Source organism: Plectropomus leopardus, chromosome 19 (genome assembly GCF_026936395.1).
Source record: "Plectropomus leopardus strain MGB_pleo_1.0 chromosome 19, ASM2693639v1, whole genome shotgun sequence".
Taxonomy (NCBI): Eukaryota; Metazoa; Chordata; class Actinopteri; order Perciformes; family Serranidae; genus Plectropomus; species Plectropomus leopardus.
Window position 1 is genome coordinate 1,952,501 of NC_142194.1, and position 27,638 is coordinate 1,980,138.

General features: G+C 41.7%; 1 protein-coding gene across 1 annotated transcript in view; it reads left to right on the top strand.

The window, feature by feature from the left end:
• Positions 1–27,638, top strand: part of ankfn1a (ankyrin repeat and fibronectin type III domain containing 1a) — a 108,229-nt gene that overhangs the window by 49,846 nt on the left and 30,745 nt on the right. Inside the window, 6 exon segments of the mRNA XM_088069649.1 lie at positions 6,681–6,806; positions 13,058–13,253; positions 16,978–17,188; positions 24,002–24,196; positions 25,492–25,605; positions 26,198–26,295. Coding sequence (XP_087925775.1) covers positions 6,681–6,806; positions 13,058–13,253; positions 16,978–17,188; positions 24,002–24,196; positions 25,492–25,605; positions 26,198–26,295 — 940 coding nt within the window.

Here is a 27,638-nt window from a genome sequence, read left to right on the forward strand (position 1 = left end):
ACTGATTCTTTATTTCTTCGTGCAGATCCCGACAGCTGAGTGACAAATGTGATATTTCAGTTTTCTGAAGCCAAACAACATTTCGACGTGCCGTCTTCTTCTCTGGATTTGACCTCGTGTCGTGTTGACGTGCGACAGAAATCTTTCTGATCCGTCATACAAACACTGCAGTTTTGTTTTCATGTAAATGAGATTTGGCCTCACATTCGGACACGACGGCGTGCAAAACTGCAGAAATATTTCCATAATGAGATGTGTATTGTGTGTGTTTTCACACACGCTGACAGGTGATAATAACGCCGCGGTGATGCAGCACAGCACCAATATTCAAATGAGGACATTGAAGCGGCTGCATGTTGGTATAAACCTGCCTGAGCCTTTCATAGTGTTCTTCTCCGTCTTGTGTCCCCTCCGCCTCTCTGCTTCTTCACCTGTTGGTCTTCAATGGGAACCATGGAAACGGTGCTCAGCCAATGAGCAGCCGCCGCCGCCGGTTGCGGCTCAGCTCGTCTCCCCGGCAGCGGCTGGCGGGATGTTGGCACATTAATTGTTTGGAGTTGTTTGTGATGTCAAAACAGTGTTATTGTTTGTTGGCGTTCTTTATCCTGGGCGTTTTTGTCCCTCGGCCGGCGGCTGCAGGCTCGGCTGTAGCTCCTGACGCAGCTCCAATCGAGTGAGCAAAACTCTGGAGACATTTCAGATTTTTCTTCACGCTCAGACTCAAACCAGCAGTGAATTTATGCATCCATTAAGTATTGTTTGTGTATCTACAGCCTCGTATATCGTCCTCCTCTCTGCCATAGAGCTCCAATGTGGTTAACCCTTTAGGGCCCACTGAAATACTACACATACTCAAAGTGCTCTGTGCACAAAATACGCTTTTCAGAATCAAGCTTTAGAAAATATTACACATTAATATTATTTTCTACTTTTACTGACTTTTCACTGACTTTATTTTTTTAACCACCATCAGCCAACAAACATAAATATCAAATATTCATAAAATGTCAAAATTTTAACCCTTTAAATGCCAGGTTTTTGTCATGATGTCACTATGTTTTCAGATGGGAAAAAAAACACACAAAAAAAATTATTTTCAAAATACTGTATTACATGCTAAGTGGATTATTTATTTATTTGTCTATTGATTTATTTATTTTTATTCATTTTTTGCTGCTGACAGTCTGGGATATGTCAGTGATTAGCAGCTACATTGATTGTGGTCACCTCGTGGAAGTAACATGTATTTTCTCCATATGAAAATACAAAGTGTGGCCGTAATTGGTATTAAAATGTCAATTAAAATTAATTTATCTTGCAAAAGTAATTAATAAATTATAAAATTGGTATTTTTTAAAAATAATTTACTGAATGTCTCTTGCATAACTGGATGACTTGAATAAGACAAATACTCAAAAGAGCACCAAATGTGTATTGATCCGCCCCTAAAAATAGTCCCTAACAAATGTAGTATTTCCTCCTGATTTTTTAATAAAAACCACAGTAAGCAGATTTTTAAGGAAATAACTGAGATTCTTTTTATCTGCTAATTCAGATTTACATATTTTCAGACTGTGTTCACAGCTGAGTGCTTTGAAGGTTGCACCACTTGACATTAGCTTCTGCATTTGCTGAATTTAAAGATTTTTGTGGGATAAATGGATAAAAGGATTTTCTCAGTTAAAACATAAGATGGTGCAGAGGGAGAACAGTGCAGCAGCTTCTTAGCTCAGAGGCGTCAGTCTTAATAACAGTTATTACCCAGCGCTGTCGGCCTAATGAGCCGCTCCATCGCCGTCCACCCAGCGGCCTTTACATTGACCCTATAGATTACACTGTTGTAGAAAAAAGTATGTAAAAGGCAGCAGGGCCGAATATGTGGCAATGAACCTATGTGATAATATAGTTTTGTAAAATGGTGTGTTTGATTTTTCGATGCACCTGCACTTTGATACCAGCATAAATATTCCTATTTTTTTTAAACATGTAAAAAAAAAATAGATAAATGATAATAATACAAAAAAACAACAATGATAAAGAAAATTCTCAATAAATCATATAAATAAGTATTTTAGCTGTAAAAATGAGCAGAAAGAAGCCAATACTTACGATACTTTAAGAGCCAACTAAAGACACATCTGTTCAAACAAGCATTTGGGTAATTTGGCTGCACTAACTCTGTGTTTTCTTCCTGTTTTGTGTGTTTCTGTCGTGCATTGTCGTGTTTTCATAATGTTTCGTCCAAACTTTAGATGTTGTGGCTCGGGTAGTCGCGTTGCTTTTATTCTTGTATGTTGTGTGTTGCCCTTATGAAGCTTTCTGTGACCGATGTCTGTGAAAAACGTTACACATGCAACACATTTTACTTCATTTACTTACCAAGATCATCCAATTGGATGTTTTTGACTTTCTGCACCAGTTTTCCCAAATTCCGCTTATTCCAAACAGTTCACATGAAAACAAAACAAGAACATAATTTTTCCAAATAAAACAGAAAGAAATGACACAAACCAAAACTGAGTACATGTCTTGTACAAATTCCTTTTAAATCATTTTAACTTTCTCTGATTTGGGACAACTTTGGATGCAGTTGTGGTTATAAATGTTTAATGTACATGATTTAAACCAGTTTGAAGTCGGCCAGATCTTTAAGTTTCTGCGCTTTTAATTTGATTGATTGGCAATGGATTTTTTTGATTATAATATCATCAGATGGAGACAAAATTTAAAAATTAAAAATAAAAGAATTCTGCGGCACAAAAACTCATAAAACTCTATAAGAAGATTTTAAACTAACAAGCTGAACCATTTTCTCCTGAGAACATTTAACAAATGAAAACATTCAGCTTTTATTTCCTTTTATGGTTTTTTATTGGCTTTTAAAAATGAAGCTAAATGATTTGAAGTTTTCTGCACATTTTGAAACAATTGTGCGTGTGTGTGTCTGTGTGTGTGTGTGTCTGTGTGTGCGTGTGTGTGTGTGTGTGTGTGTGTGCGTGTGTGTGTGTGTGTGTGTGTGTGTGTGTGTGTGTGTGTGTGTGTGTGCGTGTGTGTGTGTGTGTGTGTGTGTGTGTGTGTCTGTGTGTGTGCGTGTGTGTGTGTGTGTGTGTGTGTGTGTGTGTGTGTGTGTGTGTGTGTGTGTGTGTGTGTGTGTGTGTGTGTGTGTGTGTGTGTGTCTGTGTGTGTGCATGTATGTGTGTGTGTGTGTGTGTGTGTCTGTGTGTGTGCATGTATGTGTGTGTGTGTGTGTGTGTGTGTGTGTGTGCGTGTGTGTGTCTGCGTGTGTGTGTGTGTCTGTGTGTGTGCATGTATGTGTGCGTGTGTCTGTGTGTGTGTGTCTGTGTGTGTGTGTGTGTGTGTGTGTGTGTGTGTGTGTGTGTGTGTGTGTGTGTGTGTGTGCGCGTGTGTGTGTGTGTTGACATTAGGAGGGTCACGGAGGTTGGTAGTTTTCCACTCCCCGCGGTGCAGAGCCGTAAAGATGTGGTCGTTCTGAGATACCTGAGAATCCAGCGGCCGGCGCTCTCCCAGCGCTGCGGGTTCAAACCCAAACTTTGACCTTTGACCTCTGAGGCTCAGTTACTTTGTTTGTGTACAGATTAGCAGACTGAGACACAACTGTGTGATTACTGAGCTGCAGTGGCCCCGTAATCAGCTGTCAGCGCGGCGTGAGCTCCACGAGTCTGAACACAGAAACCACATTTATGAGTTAACATTCAGAAAGAAAAACGTTTACAGCGGTCTGTAAAAACTGAAATAACGGCCAATAATTAGCCGTAAATCACACTGATGATAAAATGACTTAAGATGAAGGTCACGTGTTGCTGTTAACCCTTTAAAACCTGGGAAGAAATCTGTTTTTGGAGCTGCAAACACACCTTTCACATGCATTAAAAGCTTTGAAACCCGAGCAAATGGATTTCTTTTTTCCATTTGAACGCACGGCTAAAAAAGCATTGAGTAACTTGGCAAAAGATGTCCCTGAAATTTTAAATTTCATCTAAATATTTTTTTATTTACTTGCTTACTTACTTTGACCTTTTTTAAAATTTCTTTTTCATCTTCTCTGCTATATTTCAGGTAATTTTCTTGTTACTTGTAACCTTTGATGTTGTTATGTTGGGATTTTTTTTTTAGTTGACCATTTTTGCTTTTTCACATTTTTGTTTTCTTTTTCTTTTCTTTTTGTCGCTAAATTTCAGGTATTTTTCTTGTTACTTGTAACTTTTGTGGTTACTTTTTTTTCTCAGGTAATTGGCTTGTTACTTGTAACTTGCAACTTCTTCCCAAGGTTTTGCTCAGCTAACCACTGCTTAAAATATTATTTGGATAATCTTTTATGACGTAGCGTTGAACATTGTATTGAATGGTGTTGCTTCATTCATATTTTAAACAGATGCCAGCACTCTTCTGTCATCACCATATATTTGTATTCATTCTGTAAATGGTTATTCAGAGATGCAGACACACCGAACGTGTATTTGTTTGGGTTTTTTTATTATAATTGGATTGTGGGAGGGAACCTGAGCACCAGGAGAAAACCCTCCCAAAAATTTAAACTTTTGTTTGATTTTTTTTTTTTTTTATTAATTTGGGGTCAATTTCGAGTGTCCAATCAGCCTAAAATGTAATCTTTGGATTGTGGGAGGAACACCGCGCAGACGGATGATCAAGAAATGCCGAATGAAAAGCACATTTTTTGCACCAACAGTCTCTCAGGGTTAAAAGAAGAAAAGTATCAGTGTGTAATATGTGTGTTTCAATGTTTTTATAACTATGAGTGTGATACAGCCGCTGATGTTTGTTCATCCAGAGGGAAATTATTGTGCAGCAGCTGCAGGACAAGCAGGGGAATCAAACAATATAAACAGTAAACATTAACATGAAAAACAGACGTGCAGCTTGTCAGAGCATTATTTTCAATAAGCACACTGCAGAGCTTCAGGTTACATAAATGGAAAAATGAAAACCATCATTAAGCGTCATAATTAGTGATCATTACAGCTGCGTTACAGGAAGCCGTGACTCGAACACTTCCTCGACCCGTCAGCCTCCTCAGGGAGAATTATTCAGCAGGAATTACGCCACGTTCTGAATTTTATTGCATTTTATTGCCTTTTCTTCTTTTTGTTTATTTATTCTGCTGCAGCGACTCTTGTTTCCTCTGAAGCATCTCAGTGAATTTAATCTCCCGTTCCTCGCACCGTCACCTCCCCGCGCTCCGCTTTTTGTTCTTTTCAAAGCCTGAAGCTGCTGCTGCCCCTCCTCCACCGGGGTTTACACAGCGTGTGTGTGTGTGTGTGTGTGTGTGTGTGTGTGTGTGTGTGTGTGTGTGTGTGTGTGTGTGTCTTTCATATCATTGGGTACACCAACATATGCACACACACACACACACATAAAGCCTGAGTATCGCCTCCTCTTCTGTAACATCTCTATCTCATTATTCCTCCCTCCCTCTTGCTCAGCCACTCATTCACTCTCTCTCTAAGTGTGTGTGTGTGTGTGTGTGTGTGTGTGTGTGTGTGTGTGTGTGTGTGTGTGTGTGTGTGTGTCTCAGTCAGTGTGCCGATGCGTCGCGATGCGCTCGCCGCTGGCAGTGAACAGGTGTTCAGTACAGTCTGCCAGAGCCGGAGCTCCACAATGAGGAGCAGTTAGAGACACACGCTCTCCTCCACACACACACACACACACACACACACACACACACACACACACACACACACACACCCAGGATCGAGCATCAAACCTGGGGCTGCTGGCGTCTCTGCCCCCCCCCCTCCAGAGATGATCCGGAGCTCCAGAGGCAGCCAGGAGGCATCAGACAGAGAGGTTTAACCCAGCCGAGGAGACTCTGATGCTGGGGCAGATCTGCTGCTGAACAGCCTGTTGGACTTCCTGCGGAGGATTTCCACTCTTTGTAGTGAGCATTACTGACGCCTGAGTTTCACTTTTCGGGTTAAAATCTGCAGAAAAAGTGACAGAAATTTTAAAAAATCATCTAGCATTTTTAAAAAGAAATCTTTTGAGCAACTTTTGCATCTTTTTAAAAATTTTTTGAAAGCAGAATAGTTCTGTTTTTTTGCCAGGATTGTTCAGCAGCTCACTGGGATCCAGTTAGAGTCAAGCTGGGACTGCTGGGAGCTGTGTCTTTGTTGAATTTTGCTGCAGTCCAGCGTGAAGTCAGACTGCAGCTTTGAGTCGCTGAAGGAGGAGAAATGTAGGAGACGTTTGATGAAGTGATCGATGAAATTCGTGGTGGTGACGATGCTGTGAAGAGTCTGCGGTGACAGTTTGACGCGACGGGGCCTGGAGGATTTAAAGAGAAGAAATTGAGATTATTTTTCATTTGGATGTTTGGACTGTGAACACGGGGAGGAAAATAGACAGAAGGTGTGAGAACTTTCCGAACATCCTCTTCCTCTTCTTCTCTGGGATCTGTTTCCTCTCGTTCACGTGTGAGTTCACCTGGAAACACCTGTCGAGGACAAACTGTGTTTCTCTTCAGTGTGGATTTATTTTCCTCACGTTCTCATCTACCCTCTCTTCTGCTGTGTGTGTGTGTGTGTGTGTGTGTGTTTATGTGTGTGTGTGTGTGTGTGTGTGTGTGTGTGCGCGCGTGCGTGCGTGCGTGCCGGTTCGCGTGCGTGTGTGCGCGCGCACTTGCGTGTGCGTGTGTGTGTCAGGTCGGACAGTAAGATCTCTCGGTTGGCCCAGAGGTGGAACCAGAGGGCAGCAGGAGATGCTCTGATCAAAGACCTGAAGCCTCTGGTGTACACGGGAATCTCCCGATCCTCACTCAGCCTGGACAGGTGAGGACACACACACACACACACACACACACATGCACATGCATTGGCTCATTGCTGCACCACAGGGTGTCCTGATACGTGAAAAAAAGGTTGATAACTTGCAGAACGACCCTTTAAAGGTGAAGTGTGTAAGATTTGGGAGGATGTTTTTGTTGACACCTGGCGGTGAATTGCTGATTGTAACCAGCTGAAACTATTTAGGAGGTTTTTTTGTCGGTAGCCGAATTATCCTCAGAGGTGTCTTCCTCCATAAAACAAACAGAGCAGCTGATTTAAACAGGTAAAAACACTGAATAAAGCAGTTTCATGTCACACATCTGTATTTCTTCGATGCAGTTTAACATGTTGGAGACTTGTGGCTCGCCCACCGAATGCAAATGCGTGCTCATCCTTTTCCTCCAATGATCTGAGATCCAGATGTTTAGGAGGTTTTTACTGGGAGCCAAATTATCCACTGAGGTCTCTTCTTCTCCTAAACAATCAGAGCAGCTGATGTAAATCAGTAAAAACACAGAATAAAGCAGTTTAATGTTATAAATCAGTGTAACTCGGACACTGCTCTTTGCAGAGGGGCTTATATTTACACCGTGTCCCTCTCTGTCATCAGTGTTTGGTTTGTCCTTTCTGGGCTACTGTAGAAACATGGTGGTGCAACATAGTGATCTCCATAGACGGGGACCTGCCCCCTGTGTACATATAAATGGCTCATGCTGAGGCAGTGATACTCAGCTTAAGGCCCTCAAACCGTTTTCTAATTCACCATAAAAATAAAGCGATTCACACTGGGAATTGTTTTTGTCCTTTTAGTCTCCACAGAGACTAAAACAGCATCAACTTAGAGCTTGTTGATCAAAAAAGTGCCAGAGGATCCACCACACCTCTGACAGAGGTCCTAGCTACGTCCCTAATGTCCTAAAATCCGAAAAAAATGTCCTAAAATCCTAGAATTGTCCTGAAATTCTAGACACGACCTTAAATCTCAGAAATATCCTGAAATCCTAGAAACCTCCTAAAATCAGAGAAACATCCTGAAATACTAGAAATGTCCTTAAATCCTTTAAAAAAATCCTAAAATCTTAGAAATTTCTTGACATCCTATAAATATCCTAAAATCCTAAAAAAAACCTCCTAAAATCCAAGAAACAATTGATTGATTTTTTTAAAAAAAAGGTACAAAAAGGTAAAAGGTAAAAAAAAAACTACAAGGGAGAAGTTAACTACAACTCCCAGAGTGCATTTCAGTAGCAACCAGCCGATGACACACACGTCAGTTTAAACTGTTTTACTTTCGGTTGAATTCAGCTGCTGTGGCGTCATATTTTGTTCTTCGATAAAGCTCTTATTCAAACCTCTGAATGGGTTCTTTGCCATGGCAACAGCAGCTGAGGCTCATGGGTATTGTAGTGTTTAGAGGCATCCACCAAAGCGGCATTAAAAACCAAGCATGATATTGAAGGGAAATACTTGAGGAGGCAAAAATAGATGATGTGCAGAGCGTTGAGTCTGTTATATGAAAGTGTGTTTGTGGTCGGATTAACCCGAGCTGTTGGGTTAAATTAACCTGTGCTGTCGCCATGGTTACCTGCAGTTTAATGTACCTTGAGCTGTGGCTCAGAGGACTGGTTAACCTGGACAACTGCTCCTAAAACAGCAGATCGGTGTAGTTTTTAGCAAACAAACCGGAAGAAATCTGGCATTTTTGGAGGACTATTTCTGCACGTTTGGTGCTGTAGTGTGTATTTGTGTCAGCAGGACGGTGTGTGAGGTAATTCAGGAACATGTCATTGACACACTGTGGCTCACTGATGGGTTTCTAACAACGAAAAAGCGCTATGGCAACGACAGCTGTTATACAAGCGTTCCCTCGGGTGGCGGAGTTCGACCCTGACATGTATTATTGGCGGAATGACCCTTTAAATTTATCGTACTGTATCAGAATGAGTGATTTTGGGCTGAAGCTGCAGTCACAACCCAAAACTGTACCTGCCTCCATCTCTCTCTCACACACACACACACACACACACACACACGCCTCTACATCAGTGAAGGAAATGAAGGACATTACGTCGTAGTGTAACGCTCCGGGAGTCTTATATTCGGTATGATTACGGTGGGCGATATGAAGAAAATCAAATATTGGTTCTGTCTTCATAAAATTTACAGTTCAGTACTTTTTTCGACAAATTAAAAAAGTAGAAATGCCACAGAAATGTCCTCGATTTTTGACATTTTAACTCATCAAACCCAGAATCATAAGGTTGTATCTTTTTGTCTCTGGACAGTGATGGAGCCTCGGTGACCCGTTTTCTGTTATATATAAAACAAAAACAGCCTCTTAAACATTAAACATAGGATTGTAGTTATAAATAAATCAGAAGAAACTGTTTCTGAAATCTTTCTACTTTTCTCTTTTCTACTGTTTTGCTTCTGAAAGCCAGAAAAATGTTCTTGTCCTTGTTTTTAAATTAAATTTTTTTTTAATAAAAACATAATTTAGGCTTTTTTTGTATGAAAGGAGAATTAGAGTCTGACTGAAATGGGCTCGTGATGGGACGTTGTAAATCGCCTTTTTGATCAATAATTATCATTTGTGTGGATATTCAACGTGTTCTCATTACGACTCGTGACGTTTTGGGTATCCTTATGTGTCAGCTGTTTACAGGCCGTTACTGCGATGTCAACAAATGTACGTGGTGGGACGACGAAGCACGTCGTAATGTTTACACAACATGGTCACATGACAGCTGACGCAGACCGTCGTGATGCGTAGGTTTAGGCAAAAGAGGCTCATGACGAAGTGTAAAAAACAAAAAAAACCCGCCCGTCAGCACTGTAAGCGTACTCGCGCTCCTTAAATTACGTGGTTACCGGCAACATTATCACCTGACACTTTCATGCGCACGCGGCCGGTTCGGTCCGTACGCGTTCTCACCTGACGCCGTCCAGCCACTTACTGGTTGGATGCGGACGGTGGGTTTTGGCGTCCGCTCCGGTGAAAGCACCGACAGAGCCGCGCAATTTGACGAGTCCACTGTGGTTTACAGAATGGAGACACAGCAGGTGATGTGAACTGGATCAGAGTTACATTGAACCATGTTCAGGACCATCTTACCAGGTGTTCACGCTGCACAAACCGGCTGCACTTTGGGGTCGAGGACTCTGATTCAGGCCCGGGTCTCTGATGTGAAATCCTCTTCGGGGCCGTTTGTTATTTTCTTGTTTATCTGCCTGCAGCTCGTCTATCATGTCTTACCTTTAAGGACATCTCTGTCTGTGGACCTTTCGGTCTAATAAACACACTAAACAAGTTACTACGTCCACCAAGGACGAGATGTTTCCAGCTGTGTTTGTATGTTTGACGGCAGGATCAGTTTATTATTTTGTGAATGAAGTAACGAAAGTCGTTTGATGCAGATTGAAGGGTAATGCGATGATTTCAGAGACAGTTTATGGCACATGGACTTCCTCAAATCCTCCAGCAGGGCCATTAATTACCAGAGCATTTTAATGGATTTATTCACGGAGGTTTTTTTTAATGGGATACTGTTGTGTGTTCATGGCAAAGATCATGCGTCTCTCAGTGAACCCTGAGAGCCGATAATGACGCGATAACAGTTTTAACATTCACGTAGTTTTAACATCAAGTCCCTGAATATTTTATGATACTGAAACGTAAACTGTTTAACATTCAAAAGGTGAAAAATAAGGTCGAATTAAAATGTTGTTCTCCTCCATTAAGAACTGCATGAATATTTTATAACACACACACATACATACACACACACACACACACACACACACACACACACACACACACAGAGCTCCAGATGTCTGCTGTGTATTTACTGTCAGGCTAAACAGTGAAATTTGCAGAACAATTATAAAAGCAATTACTTCCTTTTTAATAATTTAAAGCCTTTTGCTGAGATCTCTGTGTATGTGTGTCTTTGTGTGTCTTTGTGTGTGTGTGTGTGTGTGTGTGTGTGTGTGTGTGTGTGTGTGTGTGTGTGTGTGTGTGTGTTGCATCTGTGCGTGCATGCATGTGTGTTCAAGAATTGATGTTTGGGTCAATTTGTGCGCTGAAAGCAATTCTGTTTAACAAGCTCAGATTTCATGAACATAAACACACACACACACACACACACACACACACACACACACACACACAGGGGAACTTGACTGGCTGTCGCCTTTAAAGTTGGTGTCAGTTTAGTGTCGCCGTTTTAAAATGTTTGAGTTCAGCAGCTGTGAACTGATCTTCAGTCTCTTTTTTTCGGTCTGTCTGCAGCTGATGTTCGTGCATCACTCACCTGAGTCTGCAGGTGCAGCATGATGGAAACGTTGTTTTATTAACCAAACACTGATCATGACCCGCAGGACGGTGCTGTAGCTGCCGTTTACAAAGAACCGTGAATTTAGGAATAAAAATACTGTTGTTTTACAAAATTATTGATTCAAGAAGTAAAATAACTGATTTATGAAATCATCCGACAGTAGCGTTAGCATGAGATTCCTGAAATGTTATTATCTCAGCGACCGCAGCGTGTGAATGAGCGGCCAGTAAAAACATGGCTGCCGCACCGCCACACGCTGACCTGACGTGAGATTCGATCGTAGTCTCCGCTCACGTCGATAATTGCTGAGCTTTTGTGGAAACGAACGTACGGCCAGTTTTATGTTGTACGTTTGTTTTATCGATGAGGGCCATTATGAGCACGTTGTGTGTCACCAGAAACTCTTAAAAGATACGAGAGAGTCTGATTATTTTAATGTAAATCTGCATTAAATACATCAGCTCCTTTTCGGATCAGTTTCCAAGCAGCTTTTATTCTGGATTCAGATTCGGCGAAGAGATACGGAGGCTGTCAGGTCACATTAGGTGCAGAGGCAGTGAGCCAATCAGCAGCAGCGTGTGAAGTCCCGCTGAGCTGAGTGCAGAACAATCAGGCGAAGCAGCAATTATCATCTGACGGCTGCTAATGACCAGACGCTGCAGGTGTGTTTTCTTGCAGCCGCTGCAGCTCGAGAGCCACTTCACATCGAGATAATGAGCGCGTGATGGTGAATGAAGTGCTTCTGTTTGATGCAGAGAATCAGTGTACAAAGACACATTAATACAGCTGTGTGCAACAGGAAAAAAGATGTGATCATGCGTTTGTTCCCACTTTGGTTGGCAGTGGACTGTACGAGGTGTTTTCTCTCCACAGCAGCCACTTATAGCGCCTTGTCATTTCTGCTTGAGCGTGCTGTGGAGGACAAGCGTGGGCTGCAGGCGACGGGGGGTCATTCAGGCGCCAGCTGAAAAAAGTGAAAAAATGTTTTGTGACAGTGTGACAGCAGAGAGACGGGAGCTCTGACAGGTCACACAGAAGCTGGCGCGTTTCTGATTTTCTACACGATCTGCTCTGTACCTCGTCCTCGATCTCTTTTCTCTGCTCCAGTGATACTTAACTTACAGCTCGAGGGCCAAATCTGGCCCCAAAAAGGACACTTGGTGGCCCTGCAGTCATTTTCTGTTTCACAGTGAAAATAAAGTGATTGACACTGCAGATTTTTAAAATAATTTTAGTATCCATAAGGTGTCAGAGATAGAGCTTGTTTATCCAAAAAGTGCCAGTGGAGGATCCCCCAAAACCCCCGACAGAGGTCCTAGCTAAGACTCTAATGTCCTAAAGAGACATGCTATATGTCCTGAAGTTCCAGAGGTGTCCCAAAATCTGAGAAATTTCATTAAGTCCTAGTAATGTCCCAAAATCGCAGAAACATGCTGAAAAACTAGAAAACCCTAATTACCCAGAAACATGTAAAACCCTTAAAATTTCCTTTAATCCTGGAAATGTCCTAAAATCCCAGAAATATCCTCAAATCCTAAAAACATCCAAAAATCCCAGTAATGTCCTAAAATTCTAGAAATGTACTAAAATCCTGAAAATTTCCTAAAATCCTAAAAAGGTCCTGAAATCCTAGAAATGTTCTAAAATCTGAGAAATGTCCTAAAATCCAAGAAATGTCTAAAAATGCTAAAAATCGTATAAAACCCAGGAAACTGAGTAAAATCTCAGAAACGTGTGGGGCTGCTGTGATTGGCCCCCGGCCTCCTGTTGTTGCACTAAAGGGCCCCCTGCTGAGCGATTTGAGTGTTTTACGCCTTTCTTCTCCCTCTAAACCCTCAGACGATTCTGCAGATTTCAGTCAGTTTTATTCATTTATTTTCTGGACGCTTCCTGACTTTTGTCTCTCCGTCCCTGCAGACGCCTCCCGGGCGTTATGACCCAGCAGATGCAGAACCTGCAGTTGTCCCAGACCAGGAAGTGCCCCGGAGGGCCGGCCTCCCCGAACGCCGCCAAGCGCCTCTACAGGAACCTGTCGGAGAAGCTGCGAGGGAGCACCTCCTCCTTTGAAGATGCCTACTTCTTCGGCAAGACGGACCGCCTCCGCAAAGCCTCGGTGAGTGAGCCGCTGAGCGAGAGGAGGAAGATTTAATGATCGTTGTTTGCACTGAATCATAATGTGAGAACAAACCTGCCGGTCAGACAAAGTTAACAGGAGGAGAAAACATTTAAATTACTGTGTGAACATCCAGCACCTTGATATCATCTGAGAGACAAACAAATGTGTTAGATAACCATTTTCTCTTTAAAACATCAGAAAATAGTGACAGTTTTACAGTTCCTCTGACCCCATACCGAACAACACTGTAGGTCACAGACCTCCGAGGCATCGAAGTGAGCTATTGTTCTTTCAAAATGGAAAATAAAGCAATAATTGGTATTTCTGCGTCACTGTGTTGTTATGCTGCACTCGGCGGGATTTTGCAGGTGTGAACAGCTCACTGCTGCTTCCTGCTGCATCACCCAACAATATTTTAAACTGATCCGTAGTCAAAAAATGCCAAAAATAATCTCACTGACAAACATTTCCTGTGACTCCTTCATAATAAAATCAGCTCGTGCTTTACCAGTTAAATGTTGCATTTTAGTCTCTTATCATGTCTTGATAACCGTGTGTGTGTTGATGCATGTGTCCTAAATGTAGTCCAGATTGTGTGTTTGAGTGTAATCAGTGAATTTGCAGCTCAGCTCCTACAATAAGTCTAAAATACACTGTGGAAACTAAATAGTTACATTCAGACTGTTCAGGTCCAAAAATGCTCCATTGAAACCCATTCAAACTGACATTTTTGATCCCACAGCCATCAGAGCAGAAAAACAGGACTTGTATTATTTCTGGGTGTCATTCTGGGCTTTTGACTCTGAATTTGTCATTTTGACTATTTTCCAGCTGATGAGGTCATTTTGACCATATTTGGCTGTCATGTTTTGGCAGGAGCGGCCATGCGGCGGTCTTGTTGGGGTGGAGGTGTGTGGACAGTTAAATCATTTCACACACACAAACTATTGATCACTAGAACCATCCGGAAACTTGCACAATTATCAAGCAGCAGCCAATAATTTAAGACACAAATAAATGTAATAAATTACAGAGAACAGGTTAAAGGAGCTGATTTATCTCACTGCAGTTGGACTTTTTGTAATATCATGTGACCGGGAAATGACTGATGGATTGATGGATTGATTGTCTACAGTATGTAGACTTTGTGACATTAGTATTAGACTTTGTGCTCGTTGGTACCGAGCCGCTCGTCAACATGATTCAGATTTCGTCTGAATGATGTTAAAGAAGAAAAGATTGTCCACATGAGAGTCTGAAGGAAACTCGTCCGGCTGCTCGTGTCTCAGACAGAAGGATCAATAACGATCCGGTTTCACTAATTCTGTTACCAGCCCTGAACGCTGCGTCCTTTCATGTGTCACGTCTGTTATTGGATCTGTGAGCCGCCGCCCGCAGCTGCGGTTACATCACCGGCCGCTCCGCTGTCCTCACTCTGTCTTCCCTCAGCTCGAGAGCCTTGCTCGAGGACACTCGATGGACGGCGTCGCTGAAGAGCATTTGGAGCACTTCTCACTCTCCAGCAGCACCTCTCACACACATTTGGACTCTGACATTCATCATGTGTGACGAGTGTTTGGAGTGTGTGTGTGTGACTGACATTTACAGATCAGTCACAACAGCAGACATGAAAGAGCGCAGACGGAGGACGAGCGAAATCTGTCAACGCCGGACGGCTCAGAATTATAGTAAAAAACTGTCAAATTAATAAATAAGTCATGAAAAGTGAATCAGCTGTTAGACTGATGGATGCCACTGATACTCAGGAACACGGCTCAAATCTGGCCCCCGAAATGGTGCCAGGTGGCCCCCCAAACGTTATCTAATTCACAGGGAAATAAAGTGATTCACACTGAATCCGTAAGGCGTCAGAGACATAAAACAGCATCAAAATAGATCAAAAAAAGAGCCAGAGGAGGATCCCCCACACCCCCGACAGAGGACACAGCTGAGACGCTAATGTCCTAAATCCTGTAAATGTCCTAAATGTCCTTATATCAGAGAAATGTCCTAAAATCTGAGAAATGCCCCAAAATCTGAGAAGTGTCCTAAAATCTCAGGAATGTCCATAAATCCTAATTATGTCCTAAAATCCTTAAAAAGTTCCAAATCCTGAAAAACATCCTAAAAATTTGTAAAAAATCCTACAAATGTGCTTTAATTTGGGAAATGTCCTAAAATCCCAGAGACATGTTTTGGGGCCGCTTCGAGTGGCCCCTGTCCCCCTGTCATTTTGCAGAAATGTCCCCCTGACAGAGTTTTGTGTCCCTGGAGGAGACTGATTAATAACAGACTTAGTCTTCGTCCTGACGAGCTGCAAAATGTGTTTGAATAACGACAAACTCTTCAGTTGATAATGAATACGGTTTGGCTCAGTTTGGCTGCAGCTGTTTTCCGTCATCAGGAGCTCGAACGTTATGTTCGTGCTGAGGAGAGGACAGGAAGTCGACTGCAGGTCGAAGACGCCACTTTCCTGCAGGCTGATGTGTTTGTTCGACAGGTGTTTCAAACACGGCTCAGATGTATTATTATTATTTTTAATCTGCAGCACAACAGGTTAATCAGGTCAAACTCTGTAATCAGAGCAGCAACAACAATGTTTGATTAAATCAGCCACCGGCGTGTTTGGGTTAACCCCGTCAGCCCCGACAGCTGACAGTCAGTTGTTTGTTAAAGCCGGCTGATTCTTTATAAAGTTCAAAAGCCCACTTTAAGGCAAGGCAGCTTTATTTATGCTGCACGATTCATACAACAGAGCTATTCAGAGCGCTTCGAGGAGCGATAAACGATATGAAAAGGACAGAAGCTTACAATAAAAATGAAGAGAAACGTTATAAAAGCTAAAATGAAATTACAATTTTTCAAAAGATCACCAGAATAAGTAACAAAAGTGCAGAAAAGAGGTGCAGAGATCAAGTATAACTCAGACTTGACTGTTACACAACTTCACTGTGAAGATGAATTAAAAAGCTGAAAGTTCAACCAAACACTGAAGACTTTTTTTAGTCGACCGAAACGTTACGTAAACGTTCATGAACTGAAAAAAAAAAACACTTACTGCACGGTGATGTAACCTTACCAACATTGTCACCAAGGTGGCAACTTATTAACTGACAGCATTCATCAGCTCGGCCCTTAAATATGCGTAACTTTAAAGGGATAGTTCATCCAAAAATGAAAATCCAGTGCCCACCTCCGGACCCTCATGCTGATGGAAAGTCGGCTGAAGTTTTTAGTCCACAAAACACAGCCGGAGGTTGAAAAGGTGCAAGGTAGATTTATTAGTCATTTTTAAACACAGTTTAAAAACTAAAATTTGATCCTGCTGCATCTTTGAAACTGAAGGATGAGTTTATAAAAACCAGCAGGTGCTTGTTTCTCTGCACGCTGCGTCTTTATATTGACACTTACAGTCACAGGTAGAACAATGGCGCAGTAATTCTTCGTGTGCTTTATTTTTGCTGAACTCGCCTCAGTTTCCACAAAAGATTCTTCACGTACAAAATAGAGTTTTCTCTTTATGATAATCACGTGACAAAGTCTGTCCAGGGTGGTCAACATGAGCGCTTTTTTCTCCTACAGTCGTAAAGTCAATTTTTGGCGCTTGTTTTCACATTCAGTCGTAAATGTTTTGGTGCTTGTTTTCTCATGTGGAAGTTAATGTCGTGCTCTTGTTTTTCCCTCCAGTAGTTCATTTTTTGGCGTTTGTTTCCTCGTGCAGACGATGCAGGGCAGCGACTGCATCTTCGAGGCGGTGGAGCAGCAGGACCTGGACACGGTGCAGATCCTCCTCTACCAGTTCTCGGCCGAGGAGCTGGACCTCAACACCCCCAACAGCCAGGGCCTGACGCCGCTGGACATCGCCATCATGACCAACAACACGCCCATCGCCAAACTGCTGCTGAAAGCCGGCGGCAAGGAGAGCCCGCACTGTGAGTACAGCACGTCTTTATCGTCTGTGAAAATGTCACGTCTCTCCTGTTTCTGTTGTTTTGGTAAAAAGGTGAAATCTGCTCCTTGTTTTTTGCTCCTCTTCAGGAGTCCCGCGGATCCTTAAAAAAACCTGGAAATAAAGTCTGAAATGGTATTAAGTTAAATAAAACATTTTTAAAGTCTTAGAAATGCTCAGAGAAAGGAAGTAAGATTTCATTATAAAATCTCAAAATGACTGGTCGCATTTGCAATATAATTTAATAATTGAATAAATTCTTAATCTTAAACTCATCATGATGGGAATCTCACATTCACACTGAGAAACACAAAATCGGCCAGAAAGCCGACCAGAAAGGTCAGAAATCTCCCGCTTCTGTTGGTAAATCGAAAACATACCTTAAAACAAAAAAGTCTCAAGCTGTAGGAACCTCGCTCACGGATCACGGCAGACTCGGGGTAAAATATTTAAAAAATATCAAAGATTTATTCCGAAAAAATTAATTAAAGGAAAATAGAATTAGCAGCTGTCCCTCAGTTGCATTTCGACTTTTAACAGCCAACTGAAAAATGCAACCAGTTCCCCATTTTTACAGACCGACTCACAGGGGAGCTCGTGCATATCTCGTTAAAAAATGAATTATTTAAATAGAGAATAAATATATATATAAATATCCTCTGTGCCACACTTCCACAGTGTTTCCTAATATTTGCTGTTTTTGTGAAGTCTGCTGCCGTCTCTCCTCATTGTTTCTCTCCGCTCTGACCTTTCGGTCCCAAGCCTCGTTTACAGGTGAGCACATCAGTTATGGTCGTCATTGGTCGCACTGGTTGTCATGGTGACGCTCATATAAAAGTGGTGGGGGGGTCAACTCTGAGACCTGCAGTGAGGCGGAAACTATGGGCCCTATTTAAAATATCTAGAGCACCTGGTCTAAAGAGCAATAAGAGCTAAAAACATGTTTTTTTAAAAAATTTAATTTACCCTTTGAAACTCAGAAAAATAGCTTGCTTTCTTTCAAGGCCATTAAAAAGAAATTACCCAAAATTTAACAAGAAATTTTAAAAATACAAGAAAATTATCTGAAAATTTAGTAAAAATAAATTTAAAAAAAATGAAATTTGAAATAAAAAAAAACAACCCCCAAAAAGGACTTTATCATAATTTTGTAACATAATTTCAAATATGTAATCTGGATTATTATTTCCATTGTTTTATCATTTCCAAATACATTAAATACATTATTAAATACATTCCTAATACATTATGTGAATTTCACCGTCAAGCCGAGTGGGACATTCAAACTTTTAAACTCTGTGGAGAAAATAAGGAACGAATAGTCTCGTTCAGTGCTGACCAGCCAAATCTGATTTGACTGACATGATTCTGAGTCTTAATATATTTCATACCTGCCGGTCGTCCAGAATTCGCAGAGCTGCAGTTACGCGTAACTCATACCGAAGATACGGACATGCAGAAACATCACTGCAGCTTATTTGACAGTTTCCACTTTAGTGAATCCAGTTTCGTGTTTTTAACTCTTTTCCTTGTTTTTCTTCTTTTCACTCTCTGTGATCATGTTGTCCGTTTGTTGTTCTGTTTTCACAGTTGCTCCCAGTAAAATCTGCCGTCTTTAACCTTTATTAGAAGTGTTAGTAGCAGAAATACACACACACACACACACACACACACACACACACACACACACACACAGTGAGAACATGTTGCACTGTAATAAACGGACTCAAACAATTGTTTCAACTCACGATATAAAAAGGGGCTTCTGCATCATGTGCGTGCGTGCGTGCGTGCGTGCGTGCGTGCGTGCGTGCGTGCGTGCGTGCGTGCGTACAGAATAGCGTGAGTGCTGCAGTGGATCAGACAGGGCCTGTGTTTGTGTCTGCAGCCCAGTCTGGGTCTCCTCTACCTGGACCTGAATGAGCCCGCTATCCCCCTCCTCCTCCACCTCCCCCACCTCCTCCCCCTGCCCACACACACACACACACACACACACACACACACACACACACACACACACAGAGTTTTCTCTCCATCAGTCTCCTGGTTGTCCTCCATAAACCCTGCAAAGACAGGTGGTTCTTACCTTACCACTGAAACCCCATTAGCCCCCACTGTCTGGCAGCGTGTGTTTCAGTGTGTGTGTGTGTGTGTGTGTGTGTGTGTGTGTGTGTGTGTGTGTGTGTGTGTGTGTGTGTGTGTGTGTGTGGTGAAACAGTGGCCACTTTACACTGAGCGGGGCCTCCTGCGTGACTCCCAGCTCAACAGCTTTAACAAGGTTTGTCGTTTAATGGTTTAACTTTTCCAATGATGCATGTAACGTCGGGGCAATTACAGCTAAGTGATTTATTGTGCCGTGTGTCGGCGGGCGCAGAGCGGCGAGCGCTCTCCAAACAGCGGCCTGGACTCTGGGCGGCGGTACAATCCCATCCTTGTAAACAAACACAGAGTAAACATTGCCGCTGTTTTCCCTCCTGGGGCCGGCTGCTCTCTGTTTATGTCATTCCTCAAGTGCCAAGTAAATCAGTCAGCCCGGCCTGACAGCCCCGTGTGTGTGTGTGTGTGTGTGTGTGTGTGTGTGTGTGTGTGTGTGTGTGTGTGTGTGTGTGTGTGTGTGTGTGTGTGTACTGGGTCTGTGTTTTAAGAATATTTGACTTGAGTTAAAGTACATGGTAAAAATCTCCTTTACAAGTAAAAGTCCTGCTTTCTAAATATTACTAAAGTAAAAGTAAACAAGTGTGAGATGTTCGTGCCAGAAAAGATAAATAAATAAAAGTAAGATAATAATAGTAAACTTTATTTATGTCGAGCCTTTTAAAAAAAGAAACACAAAGTGCTTTAAAATAAAAACAGGCCAGCGAGGAAATTCAGCAAAAAAGACCTAAAAGAAATAACAAAACAGAAACAAAAACAAAACAAAACTAAAGTGTTTAAAAAAATCAAATGATTAGTTAAAATCATAAAAATCAATTCAGATAAGGTAAAATGTCAGTAATGTTCACAAAAACACAGAAAGTTAAGAGAAAGTATTCAGATATTTTATTGAAGAAAAGTAGTAATTCTACATAGTAATACTAACAATTTAAAAACACTTTTAATAAGTAAAAGTCCTGAATTTAAAACATTCTGTTCCTTCATTTATATATAAATACCATAATATCTGCCTCTGTCTATTCATTTTTAATTTTGGGGGCTGGGCTGTTAATTAGGAGATCTAGCAAGAAATTAGGGGAAAAAATAATTAATATACCAGAAAATTAGTAATAAAAGCAAAACAAAAAATAAAATTAATTGTAATAAATAAATAAATAAAATAACTGACTTGGAAAAGATGCTTAAGACTTTATAATAATCTGTAACATCATTTTAAATATGTAATTAAGCTAATTATAAACATAGTTTTCCCCAGTTTTTTCTTTTTTCCCCACAACATTTTTCCCGGCCTTTTAAGTAAAATCATTTTCTCAGTCGACTGATTTCTTGCAGTCTGTGGAACATTTCTTACTAAGTTATCGTCGCCTTTTCCCCTCTGCTTTTGAAAGAAATCACAGCAGTTTTCTTTGGTTTGAATAATAATTGGTTTGAATGAAAAGCGTCTGAAAGCAGCACAATAAAAGTGACGTCGCTGGTTTCGGAGTTTCAATAACGAGCCAGAGGAGAAACAAAGGTTCACGTTTCTTTTAATTCATTCAGACGACCCTCAGAAGTCACAGACTGCTGCGTAATAATCGACTTTAATTCAGTTTCCGTCTAATGTTTCATTCGTTAATATCCGTCAAAGAAGACTGTTAATTATGCCGTTTATATGCAGATCAAATATTTCAAACCTCTTTGTTTTAGTCACACTTTCTACGAATGTGTGTGTTAATGTGTGTCCCTGAGCTCACCTCCGCTGGCCGTGCGCTAATTCATGAGGCCCCTCGGGGCCCCTGGGGAGTGCTGGCTCTATATTTAGCCCCCTCCCCGTCCCCTCACCAGGACAATGTCCTCCTGTGTGCGGCAGCTCCTCCTCAGACACAGCAGCCGGTTAATTTACAGCCTTTTCAATTAGCAGCCGTTCGCGGCTAACGGGGCTCTGACAGGCCGAGCCGAGCAGGAAATGACACCTCCAGCTCAGTAATATGGCCGCTGGCGTTTCCAACGGCAAACGTCGGATGGCGAGTCGGGACCACGAGGCCAGCCGGCGTCACGGTTCTCCAAAACTGCTTTTGTTTCTGATGTTTTCTAAAATACACCAAAGTTTATGTCAGACTTTAGCGGAGATCCAAAAAAAGCATCCAAAGATGTCAAATACTAAGAAGACGTCAACAAGACAAAAGAAGTCAAATCTTTTTTTTAATTTTTCACCTTTTATGGACAATAAACTATGACGTACATGATGAACCAAACATGAACCAAATCTGTTAATCAGACTCTAATTTCCCCAAATCCATAAATCCTGCCCAAACATATTCCAGATTCTTCCGTGTTGCAAATTCTGAGCATTTCGACCAAAAACTAAGTTGTTTCTGAATCTGAAAAGTTGTTTCCAATCTGGAAAACATCGCAGGTTTCGGGTTGTTTCTTGTGAACGCGATGTCTCAAGAACGTCTCGAGGGAATTTCTAAAAATTTCACACAAACGAGAAATTTGATTTTGTCTGATTTCAGTCAAACGGACACAGTAACGTGTTTTTTGAAAGTCCAGTTTTAGTCGCACTGACACAATAATTCCACTTCACGACATCATGTGGAGGTGCTGAGCGTGTTTACTCTGGAAAGAGTCTTGGACGTAATCGTCTTTTATGTCCTCTTGTCATTAAGATTTTGTCCATGAATGTTTTTTTGGTGAAAACTGGTTCTGGAGAAAAGAGCTTTGAGAAATTTGAGTTCACAACAATCATCTCACAGCACAACGTCAAGATTCAGTACGTGTGTGACCGACAAAAACCTCCTAAACTGCAGGTTATTACAAAGCTTTCGCTCTCCGCTCACGGTCAAGAACGTTTCATTTTTTGCTTCAAGTGGTACTTCAGGTTCTCTGTTTTCATAAACACAGATAGATATTTAGATATTTATACAGAAAAATAAATTAGAGCTGAATCAGACGAGACCATAGTGCATACACGTGTGGGAGTACGGAGTTATTTTGTAGTTGCTTTTTTTACATTTTATTTTATTTTATTTTTTTTTTATTGTTCTTTTAACTGTTTTTTTATTTTTTCAATTGTTATTATTATTATTTTTTTATTACATAAAGTGATTTATTGTCTTATATTTGTATGTATGAGTGAAGTGATTCAGTGACCATGTGTGACACTGTTTAAGTGAAAAAAATGCAATAAAAAAGATAAATGATGAAATAAAATAGTGCAAGTTAACCCTTTGAAGCCTGCAGCGACGTGTCTTAGTATTTAAGTAGTATTTATCTCTGAGAAAATTGGTGCAATTTCTTTGAAAAAGATAAAAAAAGGCAAAAGTAACTTGGTTCAAAATGTTCTGCAAATTGCAAGACACTGGCAGATTCAGAAAATGATATTTAAAAATGAGGGGACAATGTTGAGAGTTATTGTGTGGACTACTTTTATGTCCCGCCGTGTTTCCTGCTCTTCGGTGTTTCTCGGTGTCTCGTACCTTGTCTTCCTCCTCACAGCCAGCGATGGTCCTTTTAAGGCCGCGCGCTAAGAGACACTTTCATCTTTTTGGCCTTGACATGTTTTTGTCCCGGCTCTCACGTGGACGCTTTAGTGTCCGTCCACAAAAGACGCTCGTGCCCGAGCCTCCGCCGGCCCTGACAGATCTGACCCTGCAGCCTCAAACTCCTCCACAGACTCGTGGTTCTTATTAACGAGAGACTCGAGCTCACGAGTGTGAGGAGGACACACGTGCTCCTCCTGGTCTCTGCGTCCGTCAAACTGTGAGGAAATAATCATTTTATATTTGACGAAGAAGAACCTCAGAAAGACAAACATCTGGAGATCTTCTGCTGAAGACAGATTTGGATATTTTGGTGTTTTTAACTGAACTTTGTGTTCACTTTCCAAAATACTTTTCCGAGCAGACAGGAGGCCAGGGGCCGGTCACAGCAGCTTCCAGGATTTTAGGACGTTTATCAGATTTTGGGACATTTCAAGGATTATAGGACGTTTCTATGGTTTTAGGACAATTCTCAGACTTTAAGACGGTTCTAGGATTTCAGGACGTTTCTTTGATTTTAGAACAATTATCAGATTTTTTGTCGTTTTTAAGATTTAAGGATGTTTAATTGATTTTAGGACATTTTACTGATTTTAGGATGTTTCTAGAATTTTTGAAGTTTCCTCAGATTTAAGATGTTTATAAGCTTTTAGGACTTTTTATTCATTTTAGCATGTTTTTAGGATTTCGGGATGTTTTTCGGATTTCGGGATGTTTTTCGGATTTCGGGACGTTTCTAAGATTTTAGGACATTAGGCTCTTATCTGTGTCCTCTGTCGGGGGTGTGGGGGATCCTCCACTGGACCTTTTTTTGATCAACAAGCTCTATTTTGATGCTGTTTTATGTCTCTGACACCTTACAGAGACTAAAAGGACAAAAACTATTCCTAGTGTCAATCCCTTGGCTGGGGGCCACCTGACACCCTACCGGGGGCCAGATTTGGCCCACGGTCCATAAGTTGAGTATCACTGCTCTAAAGGCTCCCAGGTTTGACGTCTGATCTGAACAGTTTTTGGGATGTGGGTGGTTGAACATGAATTTGATGTTTTGCTGATGGATCCTTGTTCGGTCGCCGTCGGTCCTCTCACGACGGCGCTCTCTCTGTGTTTCGTTCTCGTAGTTGTGAGCGTGGAGAGTCGCGAGGCCCACCTGAGCTCTCTGGTGGCGGAGGCCGAGCGGCGGGCGGCGGACCTGGCGGCTCAGGCTCAGAGGGACGGCCTGTCTCTGGAGGCCTGCCAGAAGGACAAACAGCTGAGGGCCTGGGAGTGGAGGAGCAAGCTGTACAAGCGCATGAGGACGGGCTTCCAGCACGCACGTGAGTGTGCACGATGACAGAATGACGGTTAATCGTTGTTTTCTGGGACAAAATCTGTTTCCTGCACTTGAATATTTAAATCCACAAAGCACTGCAGTCACTTTGGTGTTAAGACACATTCCTGCTAATGTGATAATCTAAAAATCACCACGAAACTGAAACACGAAACACAGCAAAAATACTGTCTAAAACACTCATCCACCACTGTACTTTGTTTTAAATGATTATTGTTTTCCAAATTATTATTATTTATTATTATTGTTGTTGTTGTTGTTGTTGTTGTTGTTGTTGTTGTTGTTAAACCATGACATGCTGTCGTCCCTCATGGTGATTTTTGAGTCAGTGCTGCAGAAGAAGAGAGATTTAACAATTTAACCCGGCTGACTTAAGATAACCTGTGATGTGTAAGTCTTTAGGTTAAAAAATAATAATTAATATAATAATAATAATTTGTAGTTGAATAATTATGAAAAAAAAAGCTGCGCAGTAGACTTGACATCAAATGGAAATACTCAAGTACAAGTACCTCAAAATTGTCATTGAAACACTCCAGTAAATTTACTGTGACGTTTTACTGCAGACATGTATGTTTTCAGTGAGGTCATTCCTAAATGTTTGTTTTTTCATTTTATCTGATAATTTCGTTTTATTCTGCTGAATATTGTCAGTCTGATCGAGCCTCAGATTCGGCGTCACAGAGCTGATGAGATGAAATTGTCCAGTCGTTGGGTGTCTGCAGGCTGTGAGCGTAATGAACTGTTTCCTCTGCACAGCGAACAGTAATGAAGTGAGATCGTATTATGATTCTGCGTTATGACGGAAACATGAGACGAGCGCTTCATTTCCACCCTGAAGCTTCACATTATTACACTTTGTTCATCTGTTTTTTTTTATTTTATTAAAGCGTGTTTAGTCCAGTTAATCATCTCAAGCTTACATTAGTATTTATTCAACACTTAAGAACATCAAAGTAAAAAGCTGCCGGCTACGCTGTTAATTACGTGTTTTAGACGGAGCAGCTGTTGTGTGAGAACCTGGTCGGGCTGAATGTGTTTTTTAACACAATGCTAATAATCTGGAATATATCGACCCAAACCGCGAATACACACACCGAGTGTAGCCTCAGAAACCAGAATTACTGAAGCGTCAAAGTTGTCTTTACAGAGAATTTAGTGGCAGCAGGTGAGAGTGTGGACGGATGACTGAAGAACCGAAACAAGATGCAAAATGAGACGTGAAACGAAAACGAAAAAGAGAAAAACAAGATAAAAAAACGCCTCTGTGCCCCTGCTCAGGAGCCCCGGAGGCCCCGTCCATGGTTCGTCTGAGCGTGAGCAGTAGCACCACACTGACCGTCACCTTCCAGGAGCCGCAGTGTCTCAACTCCACCGTGGTGACCAAATACAGAGGTACACACACACACACACACACACACACACACACACACACACACACACACACACACACACACACACACACACACACACACACACAAACACACATGCACACACACACACACACACACACACACACACACACGCACATGCAGTGATGATTCCTCATTTAAATCATAATTTTATTTTTTTATTTTTTTATTTTTATAACGTTTTTGTGAGCAGCGGACTGACTGCCCTGATATTTAATATTTATTTGGGATTTTTTCAACCTCTTTGTGAGGTTTCATCCATCTGACTGCATCAGATGTTTTTTTTCTTTTCGCTCACAGGTGTATTTAATGTAGAGAAAGAGACAGAAAGAGACAATTAAGAGACAATTAAAAGACAGCTCCGGGCCGTGAGCCCAGCAGTGAGAAGGTTAATCGCGATTTCCTCATCTCAGCAGGAACTATTGATTTTTAATGAAAATAGGAGCCGAATGTTTACTGTGGAAACTTAACCTGTGTGTGTGTGTGCGTGTGTGTGTGTGTGTGTGTGTGTGTGTGTGTGTGTGTGTGTATGTGTGTGTGTGTGTGTGTGTGTGTGTGTGTGTGTGTGTGTGCAGTGGAGTGGAGCTGCCTGAAGGATTTCTCGCTGCTTGCCGGAGAGATGGTGTTGGATAATCTGCAGTCCCTCAAGTGTACCGTCGGCAGCCTCACCACGGTAACAGCAGCATCCCTCCTCCTCCTCGTCCGCTCGGCCCTCTTTTCACGACACATAAATATTGTGTACTTTCACCTTCAGCGTTTAGAGGAGCGATTTCCCGGCACGCTCTCCTCGAGGGCCGCTGAATTGTTCCGGCACATCGCTCACTTTTACGTTTATTTGTGAGCTTCGAGTCGGATCAGCAGCTGCAGATAAAAACGCCGTGAGGAGAACGCGCTTTGTGTTTCCCCGCTGACAGCTGCTTCTGTTCAGCGCACCAACAAACAGCCGGCCGCATTCAGAGCCCTGACAGCTCCGATTCACACATGTTTTGGTTTAACTTTCTTATTCCCTCTGACTTCGCTGTCGTGTGTTTGTTGACTGGCATCGGTGACATTTTCAGAGCGTGCGGTTTGTCGGAGGCTGTCGCTCATTACGCGTCCCGTTCATCACCGTCTGACACATAAATTCTCCAAACTGAGCTGCATCTGCCGTTTGCCATTTAGAGCACGGAGCTGCACTCACACGCTTCCACAAAAAGCTCTGAAAACATTTAGAGAAGAACATGTTGCCTGAATGGAAAGGGCGAGACACGGAGTGGGCGTCTAATGAGCCGAGGCCGAGTCAGACTCCACTCCTCAAATGTTCGTGTGAGCAGCATTTATTCACACAACTGCTGCGAAGAGACCGAAAGTAACTACACAGAGACACAAAACCCCCAGAGAGAGACAAAAAAACACCTACGAAGAGACGCAAAACGAGCTCAAAGTGAAACGAACCAACTGCAAAAGACAAAAAAATCAATGCTGCACGATAATGATTATTTTAACCGATACCGATAAACCGATAATTTCCAGCTTCTTGTGGCCGATAAGATACCGATAACTGATCATTTCTATTTGTTTGTCATCACCTGAGGGTCTGAAAGGCTGAGATGTGGTGAGTACAGATTCATTTAATTTGTGCATTTTCAAAAAAAGAAAACCGACATTTCAGACAAAAAGCTGGAAAAATCGCATTTTTGTAAAAGAAAAATGTCAATTTGTCAATTTCAGGAGAAAAATCAATTTCATTTTTTTTTTTCGTTCTGGGTTTTTTTTGCTCTTATCTTCTTATGTCAACTTGAATTATACAAAAATAATGCTGAAGATAATATTGTGTTTGAGTTCTCGTGGATCTATAGAGAGGAACATTTCCCAAACTGTCAGGAAGCAGCAGCTACAGAACCGTCCCTAAGTCACGGCTCTTCTGTGATCTCTGCACATTTACACCAAACATCAGATATCAGTTTATCTTTCAGCAGAACCGAGACTCACCACACCTGAACTCAAATCATCGGCAGCCGCTTAGCACGCTAATAA